This window comes from Enhydra lutris, unplaced genomic scaffold (assembly GCF_002288905.1).
Source record: "Enhydra lutris kenyoni isolate GAN:26980312 unplaced genomic scaffold, ASM228890v2 scaffoldscaffold66, whole genome shotgun sequence".
NCBI classification, from domain to species: domain Eukaryota; kingdom Metazoa; phylum Chordata; class Mammalia; order Carnivora; family Mustelidae; genus Enhydra; species Enhydra lutris.
In genome coordinates, this window is record NW_019154150.1 from 16,611,500 (window position 1) to 16,629,803 (window position 18,304).

The 18,304-nt window shown below is 34.1% G+C and overlaps 1 protein-coding gene across 1 annotated transcript in view; it reads right to left on the reverse strand.

Annotated features, from left to right (window-relative positions):
* Positions 1–18,304, reverse strand: part of LOC111159066 (STT3B, catalytic subunit of the oligosaccharyltransferase complex) — a 97,023-nt gene that overhangs the window by 26,616 nt on the left and 52,103 nt on the right. Inside the window, exons 4-5 of the mRNA XM_022521445.1 lie at positions 7,856–7,921; positions 6,061–6,160 (exon numbers count right to left, since the gene is read on the reverse strand). Coding sequence (XP_022377153.1) covers positions 6,061–6,160; positions 7,856–7,921 — 166 coding nt within the window. The remainder of the gene's footprint in view (positions 1–6,060; positions 6,161–7,855; positions 7,922–18,304) is intronic.

Sequence of the window (18,304 nt, forward strand, 5' to 3'; positions counted from 1 at the left end):
ATTACCCTTCAAGACAATAGAAGTTATGTGCAAGACGAGGAATGTCACTTCTCTTCTATTTCATCAATTACCCCTATGCATCTACCTCAGTATACTATTGCCCTGTAGTTTTTGTTAATTCGCAATACTCCTAATTCCTCTTTCCAGCAGACAACCCAGGGCTTTAGAATGGGAAATGTTAATAAAGATAAGTATTAGTACAAATAACAAAGAGTCAATGTCATAAATTCTTCACCTATTAAACTTCATATGAACAAATGGGAGGCATTTCTGATCTCAAGCCAACAAAATTAAAGCCTGTCAGAGTTTTTCAAGGGACATTAACAAAACAAAGAATTCTACAGACTTAAAAAAATAAAATTGGTAGTCTTTCCTATAGCAGACATCAGATTTTATTTTTGACAAGAATGCATTCAGGAGCAGAGATAGGAAAGTATATTTGTGTCTAAGTAGAAATTAATGGACGGCAGCTAAATCTGGGTAGAAATAATAGATGATCAACAGATAGCATCTAAAATTGGAAAATAAAAATCAAGAAATAGGAGTTTCAAGTTGTGCTACTATGTTTTATAAGAAATACATATTTGGTCTTGATCCAATGTTCCTGGCACAGAGCCCCCAAACACCTGGAATTTCCTAAGTGATGAGAATGATTAAGGTGTTTTTTATTATGTTACTGGGTGACTTTCGCATCTCACCTAAGGATAAAGGCTGATTGTCAAAGAGAACCAACCACATCATTAGTGGATCAGAATTTCAATCCCAACCCCTTGACATCCAGGTATGGGTGAAAGGTTAAAGATTAAATTCAAATGGCCAATGGTTTAATCAATCATGACTACATAATGAAGCCTCCATAAAACTTCAAAAGGACAGGGTTCCAAAAACTTCAGGTTGAATAAGTGGAGATCTGGGGAAAGTGGAGTGCCTGGCATTCCCCATACCTGGCCCAATGCATCTCTTCCATCTGGCTGTTCCTGAATTATATCCTTTTATAATAAATCTGCAATCTTATAATTACTCTAGTAAATTAATCAAACCAAGGAGGGGATCATGGGAACCTATGATTTACAGCCATATGGTCAAAAGCACAAGTAACAACCTGGAATTGTGACTGGCATATAAAGCAGAGTGGCTAGTCTTGTGGGACTAAACCCTTAACCTGTGACATCTGACACTACCTAAGGATAGACAGTATCAGAATTGAGTTGAGTGTTATGATACTCAGCTAGTATCAGAGAACTGTTTGATGGTGTAGGAAAACCATCCCCACATGTTGGAACTGATGACCAGAATCCTTAGAAGCTTATTAGTGGTAAAAACCCAAAGAAACAACTGAAAGAACTGAAAGTGGTTGTCTTAACTTAAGAATTTAGGGAGTGAGCCATTAAGGAAAACATGGGAAAAAAATGTGATTTTGCTTATAAGCTTTGTAGTAATATTTGACTTTCTCAGTTACATACAATATTATCTTAAATTTTAAAATTATAAATAAAAATAAGCATACCACTCTATTAATGTGTTTTAGTTGCTATTTGTTATTTTAAGTAACATACCAGTGTTATTTCTCTATTTTTCTCATAATCAAAAATAGATATAGTGAAAGTGTATTTTCATTAAAAAAAAAAAAAAATCTTTAGATACCCTCAGTCTTTATCATCACCTCTCAGCCTCTGGAACTCTTTCTTCCTGTCTAGTTATTCCTTCATAAATTTAAATATCAACAGCAGAGGCAAACACTTAAAGATTTTTTTTAGATTTTATTTATTTATCTGTCAGAGAGAGAGAGGGAGAGAGAGCGAGCACAGGCAGACAGAATGGCAGGCAGAGGCAGAGGGAGAAGCAGGGTCCCTGCTGAGCAAGGAGCCCGATGTGGGACTCGATCCCAGGACACTGGGATCATGACCTGAGCCGAAGGCAGCTGCTTAACCAACTGAGCCACCCAGGCGTCCTGAGGCAAACACTTAAATAGCACTTTTCATTTAATCTTAAAATTCTGCAAGGTGGGAATCATTATCTCCATTTGTTTACGTGAGGACATTAGAGCATAAAGAAATTAAGTAATCTGCCCAAAGTTGCACCACTAATAAGTGACTAGACCAGGAATTGAATCCTGTTAATTTGGCTTTGCAGTTCATAGTCTTACCCTGATACGGCACCTCTCATTTATAGTTACATCATCACAAACTCTCTGTAAGTCTGTTTCCAATATTATTTCCTCCTCTCAAGATCAAGATTTACCTCCAAAACTTTCAGAAGGACATAGTCAATTGGAAAGCCTAACAAGGCAAGACTTTCCTGAAACTCAAAAGTTAAAACTCCTTCTCATTTCCATTTTGTTCATATGCTAGAATTACACTGTAATAATGAAATTATGTTGTATAATATAAGCTCCCTAGAAAAGGACCATCTTTGATCATCTGTGCATCTTAATGGCTAGCACAAAACTTAGTATCTATTAAACATTTAATTCTCTAGTGAACCAATTTGCTTAAATTTCCTAGGGTAAAATTAGACAAACTAAATTCTAGTGCTTCCAGCTTTTGTATCCTAGAATTTTTACATGCAATATTTCTTTTAAGTTCTTCTGTTATTTGGCGTATGCTTTGTTTATATATGCCAAGTATAATACGATGACTAAAATTTATGGTTTTACTATTTTTGGTTTTACTTTTTATTTTATTTTTTAAAGATTTTATTTATTTGCAGAGAGAGAGAGCACAACCAGGGGGAATGGGAGGCAGAGGGAGAAGCAGACCCCCTGTCAAGCAAGGAGCCTGATGTGGGACTCGATCCCAGGACCAGGGATCATGACCCAACCAATTGAGCCACCAGGCATCCCTGGTTTTACTTTTTAATCAAAAAAATTGCGGGGGGGGGGGGCACCTGGGTGGCTCAGTCGGTTAAGCATCTGCCTTTGGCTTGGGTCATGGTCTTGGGGTCCTGGGATCAAGTCCCGCCATCAGGCTCCCTGCTCAGTGCGGAGCCTGCTTCTTGTCCCTCTGCCTGCTGCTCCCTCTGCTTGTGCTCTGTCAAATAAATAAAGTCTTTAAAAAAATTTTTGTTTTGTTTTGTTTTTTTAAAGTAAGCTCTATGCCTAATGTGGGGCTTGATTCACGACCCTGAGGTCTAGAGTTACATGCTCCATGGAATGAGCCAGCCAGGCGCCCTTCTGGTTTTAATTTTAATGAACTCAATAGCAGGATTACCTTTCTTCACTCACAAACTCTACAATCCTAGAATAATTTGTACAGAACTAAAGTATGTAGTATGTCTATAATACTTAACTCGTTATAGGATGATTCCACCAGTTAATATTACCATAAAAATACAATGTGGATATAAAAAGTAATTCTGTTACAAAAAATGTGATTGTTACTCTCCTTACTCAAATGACTTCACTAAAACAAACAATAAAACAAACTCCTCAGTGACATTTAAAAATCATTTATCAATACTAAGAAATTAATTTCTTCCTTCTCCTTAAATTATTAGTCTAATAAGACCCTTATAAATCATCAGAGATAAAATTCACATTTCTATAAATGAAAGAGCAAGTCTCATTTATTATGACTTTAGTACATGTTCATTAGAGAAAATCTGGAAAGCAGAGAAAAGTATGAAGAAAAAAATATCAGTAGTAGTCCTTGCTGTCTGTCTTTTTATTAACATTTTCTTATATCATCAAATACCAATTTTAATGATATCATAATATTTCATATATGGCAACACTATAATTTAAGTGTAATTTAAATGTCCACTAGAGAAATTAAAATTTCTCTAGTGGGCATTTAAACTATTTTCACGATTATAACTTCCATCATAGTGAACACCCCTAAATATGTCTCCATATCTTTAGTAATTTCTTTGATAAAAAGTGTAATAAATTTTTACAAAGTTTAAATAATTTTACATCTTATTAGCGTTATGTGATACCTGCAAACCAGTCTTTCTATAAATGCAAAATAAGATGTGGGTGTTCTTTTTTCTTGTTAAAACATCAGAATCCTACTTGTAACATAATTTTGTATAATTCACATTCCAATATAGCTACATATACCAAGTCCAAAATATTTCTTAACAAAATAAATTTAACTTTATACAACAATTCTTCCCCACCCAAATTTCAAGTAGTAGGGGCTTTTCTTTTCCCTTACCTACCCAGTTCACTCCATTCCTGTGCCACACCTACCCTATACAACCATATTATCTTCCATGTGCTCCCCTTTCCACATGTGAACAAACTTGAGTTTTCCCTGGCTTACCAACATATTCTAAAGACATATGGAAAAAATTTACTGAAAGGGAAAAACATTTTTCATAATTATTTCAAATGATTTTTTTTTACTTCATTTAATTTGATACTGAGAACCCAATCAAATGTATGGTTATGAGTTTGCCATTTGTCAATCATTATTTCTTTATCCAAATGTTTCTGCTCACAAGGAGAGAGAATACAAAGAATGTTATATGGTAAAATGAGAGGACAACTTGTACATATATTTTATGATGCTTTCATATTTTTCAGGATCATTAGGTTAAATTGAACTTAAATCTTGATACATTCAGGATAAAGAAAGAATTGATTGTTCTATACCATCACTTTCCATCCATTTAGAAGCAAACTATGAAAGAGCATAAAACTTACCTAATATACTCTTAGTTATATGAATGGAATAAGCGATTAAGGAACAAGGAAGGTGAGGTACAGAGTCTGAATATCATCAAGTTATATGAGGCGTTCACTATTCTAACTTCACACACATACATAGTATCCCCAAACTACTGTATTTTTTATCCCCCTGAAAAGAAGAAATATTTTCAAGAGCCAACTAAAGCAGTATTAATAGTGTACTTACTCTCGTAAAGTTACCAGAGAAATCCTATCCATCACATACAAGATCGTTTCTTATTTCTCACCCTTAGTTAGTTCCTAGAGCTAACACTCAAGGGAAGTTGGGACAATGCTCCTGTTTAAAACTTTTATATGGTAACTCTATGATTAAGTTTTTAATCATGCCAAACTACTATTTTTTTTCTTTAATTAAGTAAATAAGTTTATATCTTTGTGTTACTGCTTACCAACAGCATTACCATAATGGAATTGTATTATTTTACTAGGACATTGCGTTCGGACCACAACTTTTCTGATTAATTCTACATATAAAAGTTCTGTCTGTCATAGAATATGAGCTCTAAGATATGAGACAACATCTATTAAGCATCTTATTCAGAAGACATGTTTTAAACCCCAGAGAGAAAATAAAGTTCATAGAAAAAAGGTTCAGTCTATGCTACTGTCTGAATCAGTGTGTCCCCCCACCAAATTCTTAAGTTTAAAACTAATGCCCGAGATGATGGTATTATGAGGTAGCTTTTGGAAGGTAATAAAGGTACTGTGGGCTCCATGGAATAGTACCCTTTTAAAAGTGGTCCAGAGAACTAGCTCAGCCTTTCTACCATGTAAGGACAAAGCAAAAAGGTACCAGGTATGAACCAGGAAAGGAACCCTCACCAGAATGTGACCATTCTGGTACCTTAATCTTGGGACTTTCCAGTCTCCAAAACTGTGAGAAATTTCTGTTGTTTATATGTTACCTAGCCTGTAATATTTTGTTTTAGCATCCCAAACGGACTAATACTGCCATATATTATACAGAGAGGGCTTTCAAAAATTTATAACACTGTTTATTTTGAGGATATTTAATCTCATAGTGACTAAGCCAAATTTGAATAATATGTATATGTAAATGATTTCATTATAGAATGCCCATTCCCACCCCCCAAAAAAAGGCTGAGCTAACTAATATTAAAATTAGTATGTGTAGACTAATTTCTACAAAAATAAAAGAAAAACTCAAGGAAAAGTTGGTAGCAATGCACCTGGGTAAAAATGCCGACCCACCTTATCAATACAAAAAAAGCAAAAAAAAAAAAAAAAAAAAAAAAAAAATTCACCTTCTTATGAGTAATATGGCCAAACAGAAATGGCTGTTCAATGAAAAGAATGTATATGAAACATCTCTTAGAAACCAAAATTTCAAAAGTCAAATCACTTACCTATGTACACTCTCTTGCTATATCTCTGCATCAGTAACAACACAAATACATGCAGTGGAATAAGGTTGATAATAAACACATAGCCACCCCAAGCAGAGACCTACGAGTTAAGAAATGCAAAGTTAAATAATTTAAGATGTTTGCTTTAAAAAATTAGGTAAGTTTTATTGTCATGACAATCTAAACATATAATGAACAGACATAAATACGATTCTTAACAATTTTGAGATATGCTTAAAATATTTATATAACTTACAAAAAAACTATTTCTACTTATTTTTATTGATTATTAAAATAACACAATCCCATAAATCCAACATGGTATTCTATGTTCACTGGAGAAATGGTCAAATTAAAGAAGAACACTAAGAACATTATAATTTGTCAATCGGTAGTAAAGTCTTTTTCATGAGGGTAAGGATTCTTTGGATATAGATCATAAATTTTTAAAAGAAAAAAAAGGATCTTACTTCCCCCATTTTTGATAATTACATTGCAAGAAGCTTGACTGAGAATAAGAACAATCAATGTTAGCACCAGCCAACAAGTGAATTACGAGGAACACTCAGATAATCTGGATGTTTTGAGATATTCAAAATAAAAGTGCTACCTTGAGTAGAAATTACTTCCTACTAATGGATTACAAATCAAGATTCCATTTTAATATTTAGCATATATCATAAAATCAGAATATTCTATTTAATCAGAATAACTGAGTATGTTCTGGTTTAATTTTTTTTTTTTAAAGTAAGCTATATGCGGAAAGTGAGGCTTGAACTCCATGACCCTGAGATCAAGAGTCACATGCTCTACCAACTGAGTCAGCCAGCCATCCCTGTCCTGGTCTAAATTAATAAAGATTCTAAAGATAAGGTTTATTCTCAACCCAGAGTATTACTTTTCTGAGTATATTCAATAGGCAGTAAGGTCTTGTCAAGATAAAAATTTTAGGTGTGCACTAATAATTAAAAGCTTAGAGGAACTGTTTTACCAAGTCACATTAGGAGAAGAGATGTTAACATATATATTGTAACAATGCTACCCTTGTCTAAAACGTTTCAGGACCACTTGTAATGAACTACCCACCTTCAGTGTACAATGCATATAGGAATACCAGTTTAGTGCTTCAGTCCCATGCTATTTCGCACCAAAAACAATGTTACTATGATTGAGCACAGGTCCTAACTGAAGGACTTCAAATTACCTTCAAAATTTAAATGTAAGCTTCAAAGAAAATGGGTGCAACAGCACAGAATATGTCTTAGGCTTTAACCATTTTAAAAGGGGCATGGATAATTTGGATGCATATATTCCATGATATTTGTTTAAAAACGGGAAAAAAGCTTACCTAAAATTATCACTAATTTTCAGCATAAAACTACTATATAGGCTGTGCTGTGGGGAGGAAAGGCAGGAGAATGAAGAGGTAATTTTGATTCCTAATCTTAAGTAATCTATTGTAAAAAGTATATAGGTAGTTCCTAGAGGATAGGACCATTATTTAGAAAAAGTTAAACATCTGAAAAGGAAAATTTTTGTTTTTCTTGCTGCAAATATTATATTTGAGGGGTTGAATATTAGCTCTCCCACTGAAACAAAGTCCATACACACCCCAAGGATAGAGGTAGGGAAGAGGATGGCAGTAATAAATAGGAATGCATTAAGCACCCTAAAGATTTCAGGAGAAAGGAAGTGGAGAACTAGTCTAGATGAGAAGAAAATGATGACGAAGAGGAATTGGTCTAATTGCCAAATACTTGCTAGACCTCATATAGTTTCAAATATGAATTCTTACCATATAGAAATACGATAAGCAGCAGCACATTGTCCAAAAAACTGACCCAGTTTTTACAGATTTTACCTAAAACACAAACAGGCAAATGTTTATAAATGTTCCTGCTAAATAAACAAAGTTAAATATTTAGTACACTTGTACTACAAAAAGCTAAAGTTATATATTTAAAGAAAGTACAATGGTTATTCAGATATTCAGATCCACTTAATATATGTATTTAGAACACTGGGCAAGAGTCAGACATTTTATAAATAGCCCTGATTTTTCTGTTGCTCTTATGCAGTTTTCAGGAAAAAGAATCATCTTAAAAGAAAAAAAAATATTTTTCTATTTGCTTTACTTTCTATTTTAAAATGATTAATATCAACAAATTGAGATTTTAACTAAATAAATTTATTCAGCAAATCTACATTTTTATATGTGACTGGTTTTCTTAGGCATAACACCTTAATCTGTAAGTTTTCATCATTTGAATATATATATCTTATATACAATTCTAATTATGAGCATCCATTTTTGAAAACCTATCATCAGGAATTTTCATACACCATAACCAAGAACAATAAGCAATAAATAATAATCTATATCCTCAAGAAATTGATAGTCCTACAATAATTTCTAGAGTATGTCAGTAAAATTCTCAAAGACTCTGAATCAGAAAAGGAACCTGCAATTAATGAAAGGTTCAAAAAAATGACAAATCTCTACTGTCTAAAAAAAACTAACCTAAGAAATAATTCCCAGATAAGTTTATATGCTCCTCTGAAAATAATGGTTTGGTTTAGAAAACTGAATTTTAAGTTTCAAAAGCACAAGTTCTAAATACTTACTTATGCCAAGAGCAAAAATGTCATCTTTATTTAAAATATATATATATATACACCTGATTTCAAGGAATTTACGTTTAAAAGGACTCTGCTAGTACATTAAAGCAAACTACAGGTGACATGTAATCTTTGGGGGAACTGTAAAGCAAACACACACCCGACAGGAATGAAAGGAGGGGGAGAGGAAGGAAAGAGAAAACATTCCTAGTTTACAGCGCTTAAAGATATATTATCAGGCTGACTTCTATTAGAGTAATGAAAGATTGCTTTGAATTCAACATCGTAGTATATGTGTGACAAAACACATCCCCTTTCCCCCACTGAAACTAGTTTGATCTATGCTAAAATGTGAATAGGGAAGGTAGTATATTAAAATACTGACATTTTAAAAGTGAAAAAAATTTCCAGGGATGATTAGAAATTATTCCTATAATAGCCAATCTCTAGAGAGTGGAGAAGTGAGATGGAACCAAGTGCTAATACCAAAATCAGAGACCAAGAGTCAAATTAGAGAGACCAAAGATGATTTTTAGAAAGGAAAACAGCTACCAGGGAAATGGGAATGAAAAGAATGTTCAGAAAGGCCTAATTCTTTTATTTTTTTTAAAGATTTTATTTATTTGAGGGAGAGAGAAAACGAACATGGCGGGGAGGTGGTAGGCAGAGGGAGCCAGGAGCCTGAGGACGCAGGGCTTGATGATCCCAGGACCCTGGGATCATGACCTGAGCCACCCAGGTGTCCCAAAAAAGCCTAATTCTAAGTGAGGAGACTAGAAGAAATAGTGTTCTCAGAGGATGAGATGCTCCAGAAATAAAATGGAATCCCAAAAACAGGGGCAAGAAGGCTAGGGCAGGTAGATCAATAAAGAAGAAAAAAAAAATGATTCTACCTAGCGACTGAGAAAAAAAGGCTATTCAGTGAACTGAAGGTAGAGAAGACAAATGTTGGCAGGGAAAACTTGCAAATGACCATTCAGTGCTTTATATTTGTGTGTCAGTTATTTTATTGCGTCTTAGCTCCAAATGCACGCTTCAATATATATTCTATGATAAACAACAGAATACTTTCTAAGTATTTCTCCTTCAAAGTGAGTATGATGTTAAGGTTTCTTGGTAGAGGGTGCTGAAGGAACACTGTAGCAGAGGCTCTCCAACCATTTCAAGTGTACGCTGGTGTTGGTGGTATGGGTATGAGAACATCTTATAGTGCTGACCCTGGCCATGTAGCAGAACACGATCCTCCTATGACTCTGCAGCCTTGGTCTAGTAATAACTTTTCTGCAGTCCTCTTGACATGGTAACCAAAAGCCCTATACAACACAGTCTAAAAGCTTCTTGCCCCTGCTGGTACCCAAACTTCCACTGCACACGATGCTATAGGTTACCAACTCCCCACTCCTGAATGCCTCACTCCAGAGGGTAGCCAATCACCTGTCATACAGCTCCAAAGCAGCTCTAGGCTGTGCTAACCATCAAACTTCTCTGGGCCTGGTGGGTGGAACCACACTCTCTCTAATGAAACCTGAATACTAAGTTTGTCCTTCCTTGACTACCTTCCCTCAGCCCTAGTATATCATATAGCATTTCCTTCTGTATTACTCTTCTATCATAGTTAATACTTCTTTTCCTAAAACTCTCCTTATGTAATCTACTGTGACTGACTGGGCCCAGTCCTGCTACAATCTATTACCAAAAAATACTTATAAAATATACTAAGTATAGTCCATATCCTAAAATTACCTCAAACCCTAAAACTAACTGTGTAGACTGAGAGAGAATGAGAAAAGGAATCAAACATATTCTGCTGTATTTACTAATAGACAAAACTCTGCAAGGCTATGCTGGATGCACAAATTGTAACTCAAGTCATGACCCAACTGGAGAGGTAAGACACAAAAGCAAGAACTAAAGTCAAAGCACAGTATGACTGAGACCACATGGTAAGTATAGACACTGAGTGGCATAAGGTCCTTATAACCTGTTGTATTTATAACCTGTTGTATTACCTGTTGGTAACAGAAATACAAGATGGGAGGATGGTATATATGACTGAGTGTTGAAGTCCAAATTTACAGTGGTAGGAGTGCAGACAAAGAGGAGAAGCTATGTTCAAAGCCAAACGAACATGTTTTGATGAACTACTAGAATTAGAGAGTAGTAGAGAAAAAAGTTGAGAACTCCTAGTTTTCTACCTTGCAGCACTACAACCCATTAGTGGGGAAGAGGAAGGCCAAGCAATGATAGGTTTGGATAGGGTTTGTTTTTTTTTTTTTAACTCAGTCTTTGACATGTTAATATTAAAACTCCTGAATTAGAATTCTTCAACAATGGAACTAGAAATCAGGAGGAAAAAATGTCTGGGAAATTCCCAAATATTAGGAAACTAAAAACATGCTTCTAAAGAACCCATGGGTCAAAGAATCAAGAATTAGAAAGATATTTTAACTACATGACAATGAGAACACAACATACCGAAATATATGGAGTATAGCTAAAGCAATGATGAAAAGCGTAATTTAAATTTCATATTAGAAAAACAAACAGCTAAAACAACTTGACTTTAACACCAAGAAGCTATAAAGGAGCAAACCAAATACAAAATAGAATAATAAAAGTCAAGAATTCAATGAAATAGAAAGCAAATACAGAGAAAAAGAAACAAAACCAGAAGGTGAATAAACTTTTAACTAGACTGACCAAGAAAAAAGATACAAATGACCAATACTAGGAATAAGAGAGGTAACATCACTATAGACTGTACAGAAATTCAAAGAATTATAAAGGAGTATGATGAAAAATTTATGCCAATGAATCAGGTCATATACATGAAATGAAAACTTTCAAAAAAGAAATATTTTACCAAATTATTCATAAAGAAAAAATCAGAACAGAATTATGTAAATAAAAAATGAATTCGTAATTAAAAATCTTCCCAGGTTCAGATGGTTTCACTGGGTGAAAATTATCAACAGTTATGGAAGACACAATACCAATCCTATAAAGATACTTTCAGAAAACAAAGAAGAAGGAAACACTTCCCTAACTATTTTAAGAGCCCCGTATAACCCTGAGATCAAAGCCAGACAGGGGAGCCTCCATAGCTCAGTCAGTTAAGCATCTGCCTTGGCCTCAGGTCATGATCCCAGGATCCTGGGATCAAGCTCCCAGGGCTGAACTCCATTTCTCCCTCTCCTTCTGCCCCTCCCCATTGCTTGTGCTCTTGGGCAAGCTTTCTCTCAAGTAAATAAATAAAATCTTAAAAAAACAAAAAACCAAAGCCAGACAAAGACATCACAAGAAAAGAAAACTACATGTTAATAATCCCTCATGGAAATAGATGAAAAAAAATTCTTAACAAAATATGAACAACACAAAACTAGCAATAAAAAAAAAAAAAGGATTGTGTATCATGAACAAGTGGAATCGATTCCATGAATTCAAGGTTGTTTTAACATCTGAAAAAAACAAAAAACAAAAAACAAAAAACAAACAAAAAAAACCCAACAACAACGCAGTGGTTCCCAACTGTGGACTAAGGAGAAAGTACTCCTGGCATCTAGTGTGTGGATGTAAGGGATACACTAAACACTCGGCAACATAAGAAATAACTGCCTGTCCCCAAATGTCAACAGTATCAAAGAAGAGAAATATTGAATATAATTAGGGACAAAACCATATGATCATCTCAACAGATACAAAAAAGCTATTGACAAAATCTAACACCCATTCATGATAAGTATTCTCAAATTGAAAATATAAGAAAACTTCCTTAAGCTATGGTAAAGGACATCTATAAAAAACAACTAACATCATACTTAATGGTGAAAGTTTGAATGCTTTCCCTTTAAAATCAGGAAGGAAAGGATAAAAAAATTCTCACTGCTTCTACTGAACACTGTTAGAGGTTCCAACCAGTATAATGAGGCAAGAAAATTTCTGTTCTTAGAAAAATATTGTTAAAAAAATAAAAGGACAAGCTACAGACTGGGAACAAATGTTTACAAAACATACATCTGATAGAAAACTTGTTTCCAAATATAAAGAACTCTTATAACTCAATAATAAGAAAACAACCCAAGCAAAACACAGGCAAAAGGTCTGAAGAGACATTTCAAAGAAAAATCAGAATGCAAAATAAGCACATGAAAAGATGCTCAATGTTACTCACTGGAGAGAAGCAAATTAAAACCATGAGATACCACTACATACCTACTCGAATGGCTGAAATTTAAAAAATCTGAACATATCACATGCTGGTAAAAGCAGAGTAAATGCAATGCCTCACACTTTGGTGGAAGGAATGAAAAATAACATGGCCACTCTGGAAAACGGTTTTGGCAGCTGCTTATAAAATTAAACAGGTACTTATATTACAAACCAGCAACCCCCCACACACCTAGGCATCAGTCCAAAAGGAATACTAATATATGCTCATATGCAGAACTGTATGCAAATACTTATAACTACTACATCATAAAAATGCCAAAAATTGGGAAAAGTAAGCAACAGTATATCCATATAGTACACCCATACTACTTAGCAATAAAAAGCAACAAACTACTAAAACATGCAAAAACATGGATGACTCTCAAGTCTTATGCTAAGTGAAGTCAGCCATACATAAAGAACCACCTTTTACTGCATGTTTCTACAATTTGGCATTATGGAAAACAAACTCCCAAAAATGTGTAGATAGAAATCAGATCTGCGGTTGCAAGAAATATGGGTTAAGGAGAGGATTGATTACAAAGGCAGAGGATAAAACCATTAAAAAAAAAAAATTCTATAGGCTGCAACAGTATGTACTGTTCCCAGTACTATTTCATCTGCATCAGCTCTGTCGTTGGTGAGTGCTAACACAGAGGTAAAAACAAACATGTACTCTTCAATTTCTGTGTTCCTATAATGCTTTACACATTAACTCATTTAAACCATATAACGTAGATACTATTATTACTTCCATTTTATAGCTGATTTAATAGACATGGGGGTGGTTTAAATAACTCCTAGTGATAAGAACGGAAATCCAGGAAAGAGGAAACCAGACCATGGCAGTTTGGCTCCAAAGACTCTACTCTTAAGTACTTGATCCTGACCAAAAAAAAAAAAAGTTTAGAAACTATAGGACACGAATCTAAAAGCATATTCAAAAATGTTTGGAAATGGTGCTTTGAAAACAGAGTACTTCATTTAAAAAATTCTGAAGACATAACTTGTAAGAGACATTAAGCAGTTTAAAAAGAAACATACCAAATGAGGAATGAGTAGACAACTTACATTTACATTTTAGAGATTAGACATAAAATGTTTTCAACTTCATGTCATTTGGCTACCAAAAAACTTCTCACAGTATTCAGAGCTGTTATTATGTTTATTTTCAATTGGTAAAGATCGAATTTGACATAAATGTAATTAATAAACTCTGTAACTAGAACGTTTTTTATATTTCATTTATAAGAAAAGTGAATGAGAGTAAATTGTCAAACAATTTGCCCCAAGTCAGAAAATGAGTTCTTATGTAAGAACTCCAAACCAACTCATTGCAAATATTGGAGCTGCTTCTACTTTAAACCTATTTTAAATATGTTGCTTGAAAAAACAGAACAAAGGAAAACCTCGCAAAATAATTTAGTCCTTAGTGAGTATGCTTTATCATTCTGTCACATCATTCTTGTTTTCTCTTTAAGATTTTATTTATTTATTTATTTGTCAGAGAGAAAGAGAGAGAGAGAGCACACAAGCAGGCAGAGATGGAGAGAGAAGCAGGCTCCCAGGACCCTGGGATCATGACCTGAGCCAAAGGCAATGGCTTAACCCACTGAGCCACCCAGGTGTCCCTCACACTATCATTCTTAAAAGCAATAGGATACTCATAATTGCCCCTACCAGCTCATCAACTTCATTTAACTCTGTATAATCAACATATAAAACAGCACCAGTTCCACACTGTTCTACAAAAGTATCTGTTGAATTAATAAAACAAAATTATGCCACTTAAAAAGAATATTGTAATGGAGAACCCGATGCAAAATTCATATGGAAAGACAAAGGACCCTAAATGTCCAAACAAAAATTATTAGTATATAAAAGCTAGCATTATGTTAACTTTGACTTATAATTCCAAATTTAGTTTTCTACATACTTTAGGAGACTAATACAACTAAAAGAATTCTTAGTTTATGTCTTTGCACACACAATGTATAAAAATCTAATTTTGTGACAAAAGGGGTAGGAATAGAGTTGTAAGGAGATTTTTTTATGTGCTACTGAAGATAAGCTAGTATAAATTGAAATAAGAGTACTATAATATTAGAATGATAAATGTAACTCCCATGGTAACCACAAAGAAAACAGCAATATAATATATACCAAAAGGAAATGAGAAAGACATTTAAACATTTCACTACCAAAAAAAAAAAAAAAAATTTTTTTTTTTTCCCAACACAAAAGACAGTAATTAGGGACAGAAAAGCTACTAGGCATGTAAAAAATAAATAACAAAATGTTAGAAATAAGATCTTTCTTATCAGGAAGCACTTTAAATGTAAATGGCCAGAGAAAAACACTACAAGTAAACCTACTGACCAGTTTTCACCTACGAACGCTGATGCAAAAATCCTCAACAGAATACTAAAAAACAAATTCAGCAGCAAGTATGTCAAGTATGAGTATAGAAAAACACGTTTAAACATGCAAAGACTTGAGGAATACTGTACTTTGAGACCTTCCTAAGGCATGTACCAATACCTTGGTCCAACTGAGAAATATATATAAAAAATATTTTAAGGGGCACCTGGGTGGCTTAGTCCATTGAGCAACTGATCTCACGATCTTAGGGACTGGGCCACACTGGGCTCTGTGCTCAGTGGGGAGTCTTCCTGAAGATTCTCTCCCTCTGCCCATCCCCCGACAAGCACATGTGCACACGTGCTCTAAATTAATCTTTAAGAATATTTTTAAAAATATCAATATACAAAATATGTGTTAATACACACTTAATAACATTCTGTTAATATACAACATATAACGTAAAAGCCATATATGGAAAAGTCCACAGCAAACATAATGGTGAAAGGCTGAAGTTTTTCCTGAAAGATCAGGAGGACAAGGCCTACTTTTGCACTTCTAGTCAATATAATACAGCTGGCCCTTGAACAATGCAGGGGGGTTAGGGGCACTGATCCCCACACAGTTGCAAATTTGCATACAACTTTTGACACTAAAAAACTTAACTACTACAGCCTACCATGGACTGGAACCTTACCCTGAACATAATCAGCTGATCGAAACATACTTTAATATGTTACATGTTTTTACCATGTATTCTTACAATAAAGCCAAAGAAAGTATTTTAAAAATCATAAGGAAAATACATTTATATGCTGTACTTTATCTCTTGAAAAAAAAAAATCCACATAAGTGAATCCACGCAGTTCAAACCTGTGTTGTTCAAGGGTCAACTGTACTTGAAGTTTTAGTCAGAGCAGTCAGACAAGAAAAAGGAAAGGCATCCAAATTAGAAAGAAGTAAAATGATTCCTATTTGTACATAATATGATTTTATATGTAGAAAACCTTAGATTACACACATACACAAGCAATCAGACCCGATAAATGAATTTGGCTAAGTAAGCAGGATACAAAGTCAATATACAAATAGCAGTTGTATTTCTATGCCAACAATGAACAATCTGAAAAGAAAATTAGTGAAAAAATTCAATTTCAATAACATCAAGAATAAAATACTTATGAATTAACAATGAAAGACTTCTACCAATGAAAACTCTAGAACACTGCTATACAAAATTAAAGACATAAATGGAAACATCCCATGTTCATTCATGAATTGAAAGACAGTATTAAGATAACAATACTACTCAAAGTGATCTACAAAGTCGATGTATTCAGATTCAAAATCCCAATGATGTTTTTTGCAGAAGTAAAAAACCCATTCCATAATTCAAAAGACCCCTAATAACCAAAAGTATCTTGAAAAAGTTCAAGCTAGAGAAAACATACTTCCTGATTTTCAACCAGGGTGCTAAGACCATTCAATGGGGAAAGGATAATCTTCAATAAATGGTGCTGGGAAAGCTGGACATCTGTGCAAAATAATGAAGTTGAACCCTTACCTAACACTATATACAAGATTGACTCAAAAAGATCTAAATGTAAGACCTAAAACTCCTATAAGAAAACACAGGGCAAAAAGCTTCATTACATTAAATTGGCAATGATTTCTCAGATAAGACACCAAAAGCAAAGCAGCAAAAGAAAAGACTCACAAATTGGACTTCATGGAAAATTATAAACTGTCAAGACAATATAATAAAAAGGCAACTCATGGAATGAGAGAAAATATTCAGAAGTGAAGTATCTAATAATGGATTCATATTGAGAATATATAGAGAACTCCTAAAACTGATCAACAGCAACAAGAAAAACCTGATTCAAAAATGGGCAAAGGACTTGAATAAACATTTCTCCAGATATACAAATAACCACAAGCAAAGATGCTCAACATCATTAGGTACCAGGAAAGTGCAAACCAAAACTACAATGAGATACCATCTCATACCCATTAAGATAGCTACTATCCAAAAAAAGGAAAAAAAAAAAAAAAAAGGAATTAGAAAAAGAAAAAAGAAAAAGAAAATAACAGGTGCTGATAAGGATGTGAGAAAAACTGGAACCCTTGTGTACTGCTGATGGGAATGTAAATTGATACAGTGGCTATGGAGAACAGAAAGGTAGTTCTTAAAAAAATAGAAAACAGCATTATCACATGATCTGGCATTGAACTTCTGGGTAGGTACTGCAAAGAAATGCAAACAATATCTCACAGATATCTGTACACCTATGTTCATAGCAACGTCATTCACAATTGTTAAGATATAAAAGCAACCCATGTGTCCATCAACTGATGAATGGATAAACAAAATGTGGTATATCTAAACAAAGTGGAATGTTATTCTGCCTTAAAAAGGAAGGAAATTCTGACATATGCTTACAACATGTAAGAACCCTGAGGACATGATATTACGCTAAGTGAAATAAGCCAATGACAAAAAGACAAAAACTGTATGATTCCACTTATATGAGATACTCAGCGTAATCAAAACGAAAGAGACCAAAAGCAGAATGGTGATTGCCTGGGACAGGGGAGGGAAGAATGGGGAGTTACTGTTTAATGGATTATAGTTTCAAGTTTCCTAAGATGAAAGTTACAGAGATGGATAGTAGTAGTGGTGAATGTATTTAAGGTACTTATAAACGGTTAAATTTTATGTGTATTTTACCATAATAAAAACAAGTTACGACCTCGTACCAATAGGGGATATATTAAAAACACACAAACACAGAAAAAAGTATTGGCAAGGATTTAGAGAAATTATAACCTTCCTAAATTGTTGGTAGGAATGCTATGCACATGGTACAACCACTCAGGGAAACAGTCTTCAGGTTTCTCAAAAAGTTACACAGAGTTACCATGTGAACCAAACAACTCTACTCTTCGATAAAACATACATCCACACAAAAACTTGTACACAATGTTGTTAGCACCATTATTCATAATAATCACTATGTGAGAACAACTCAACTGTCCCAACAACTGATGGCTA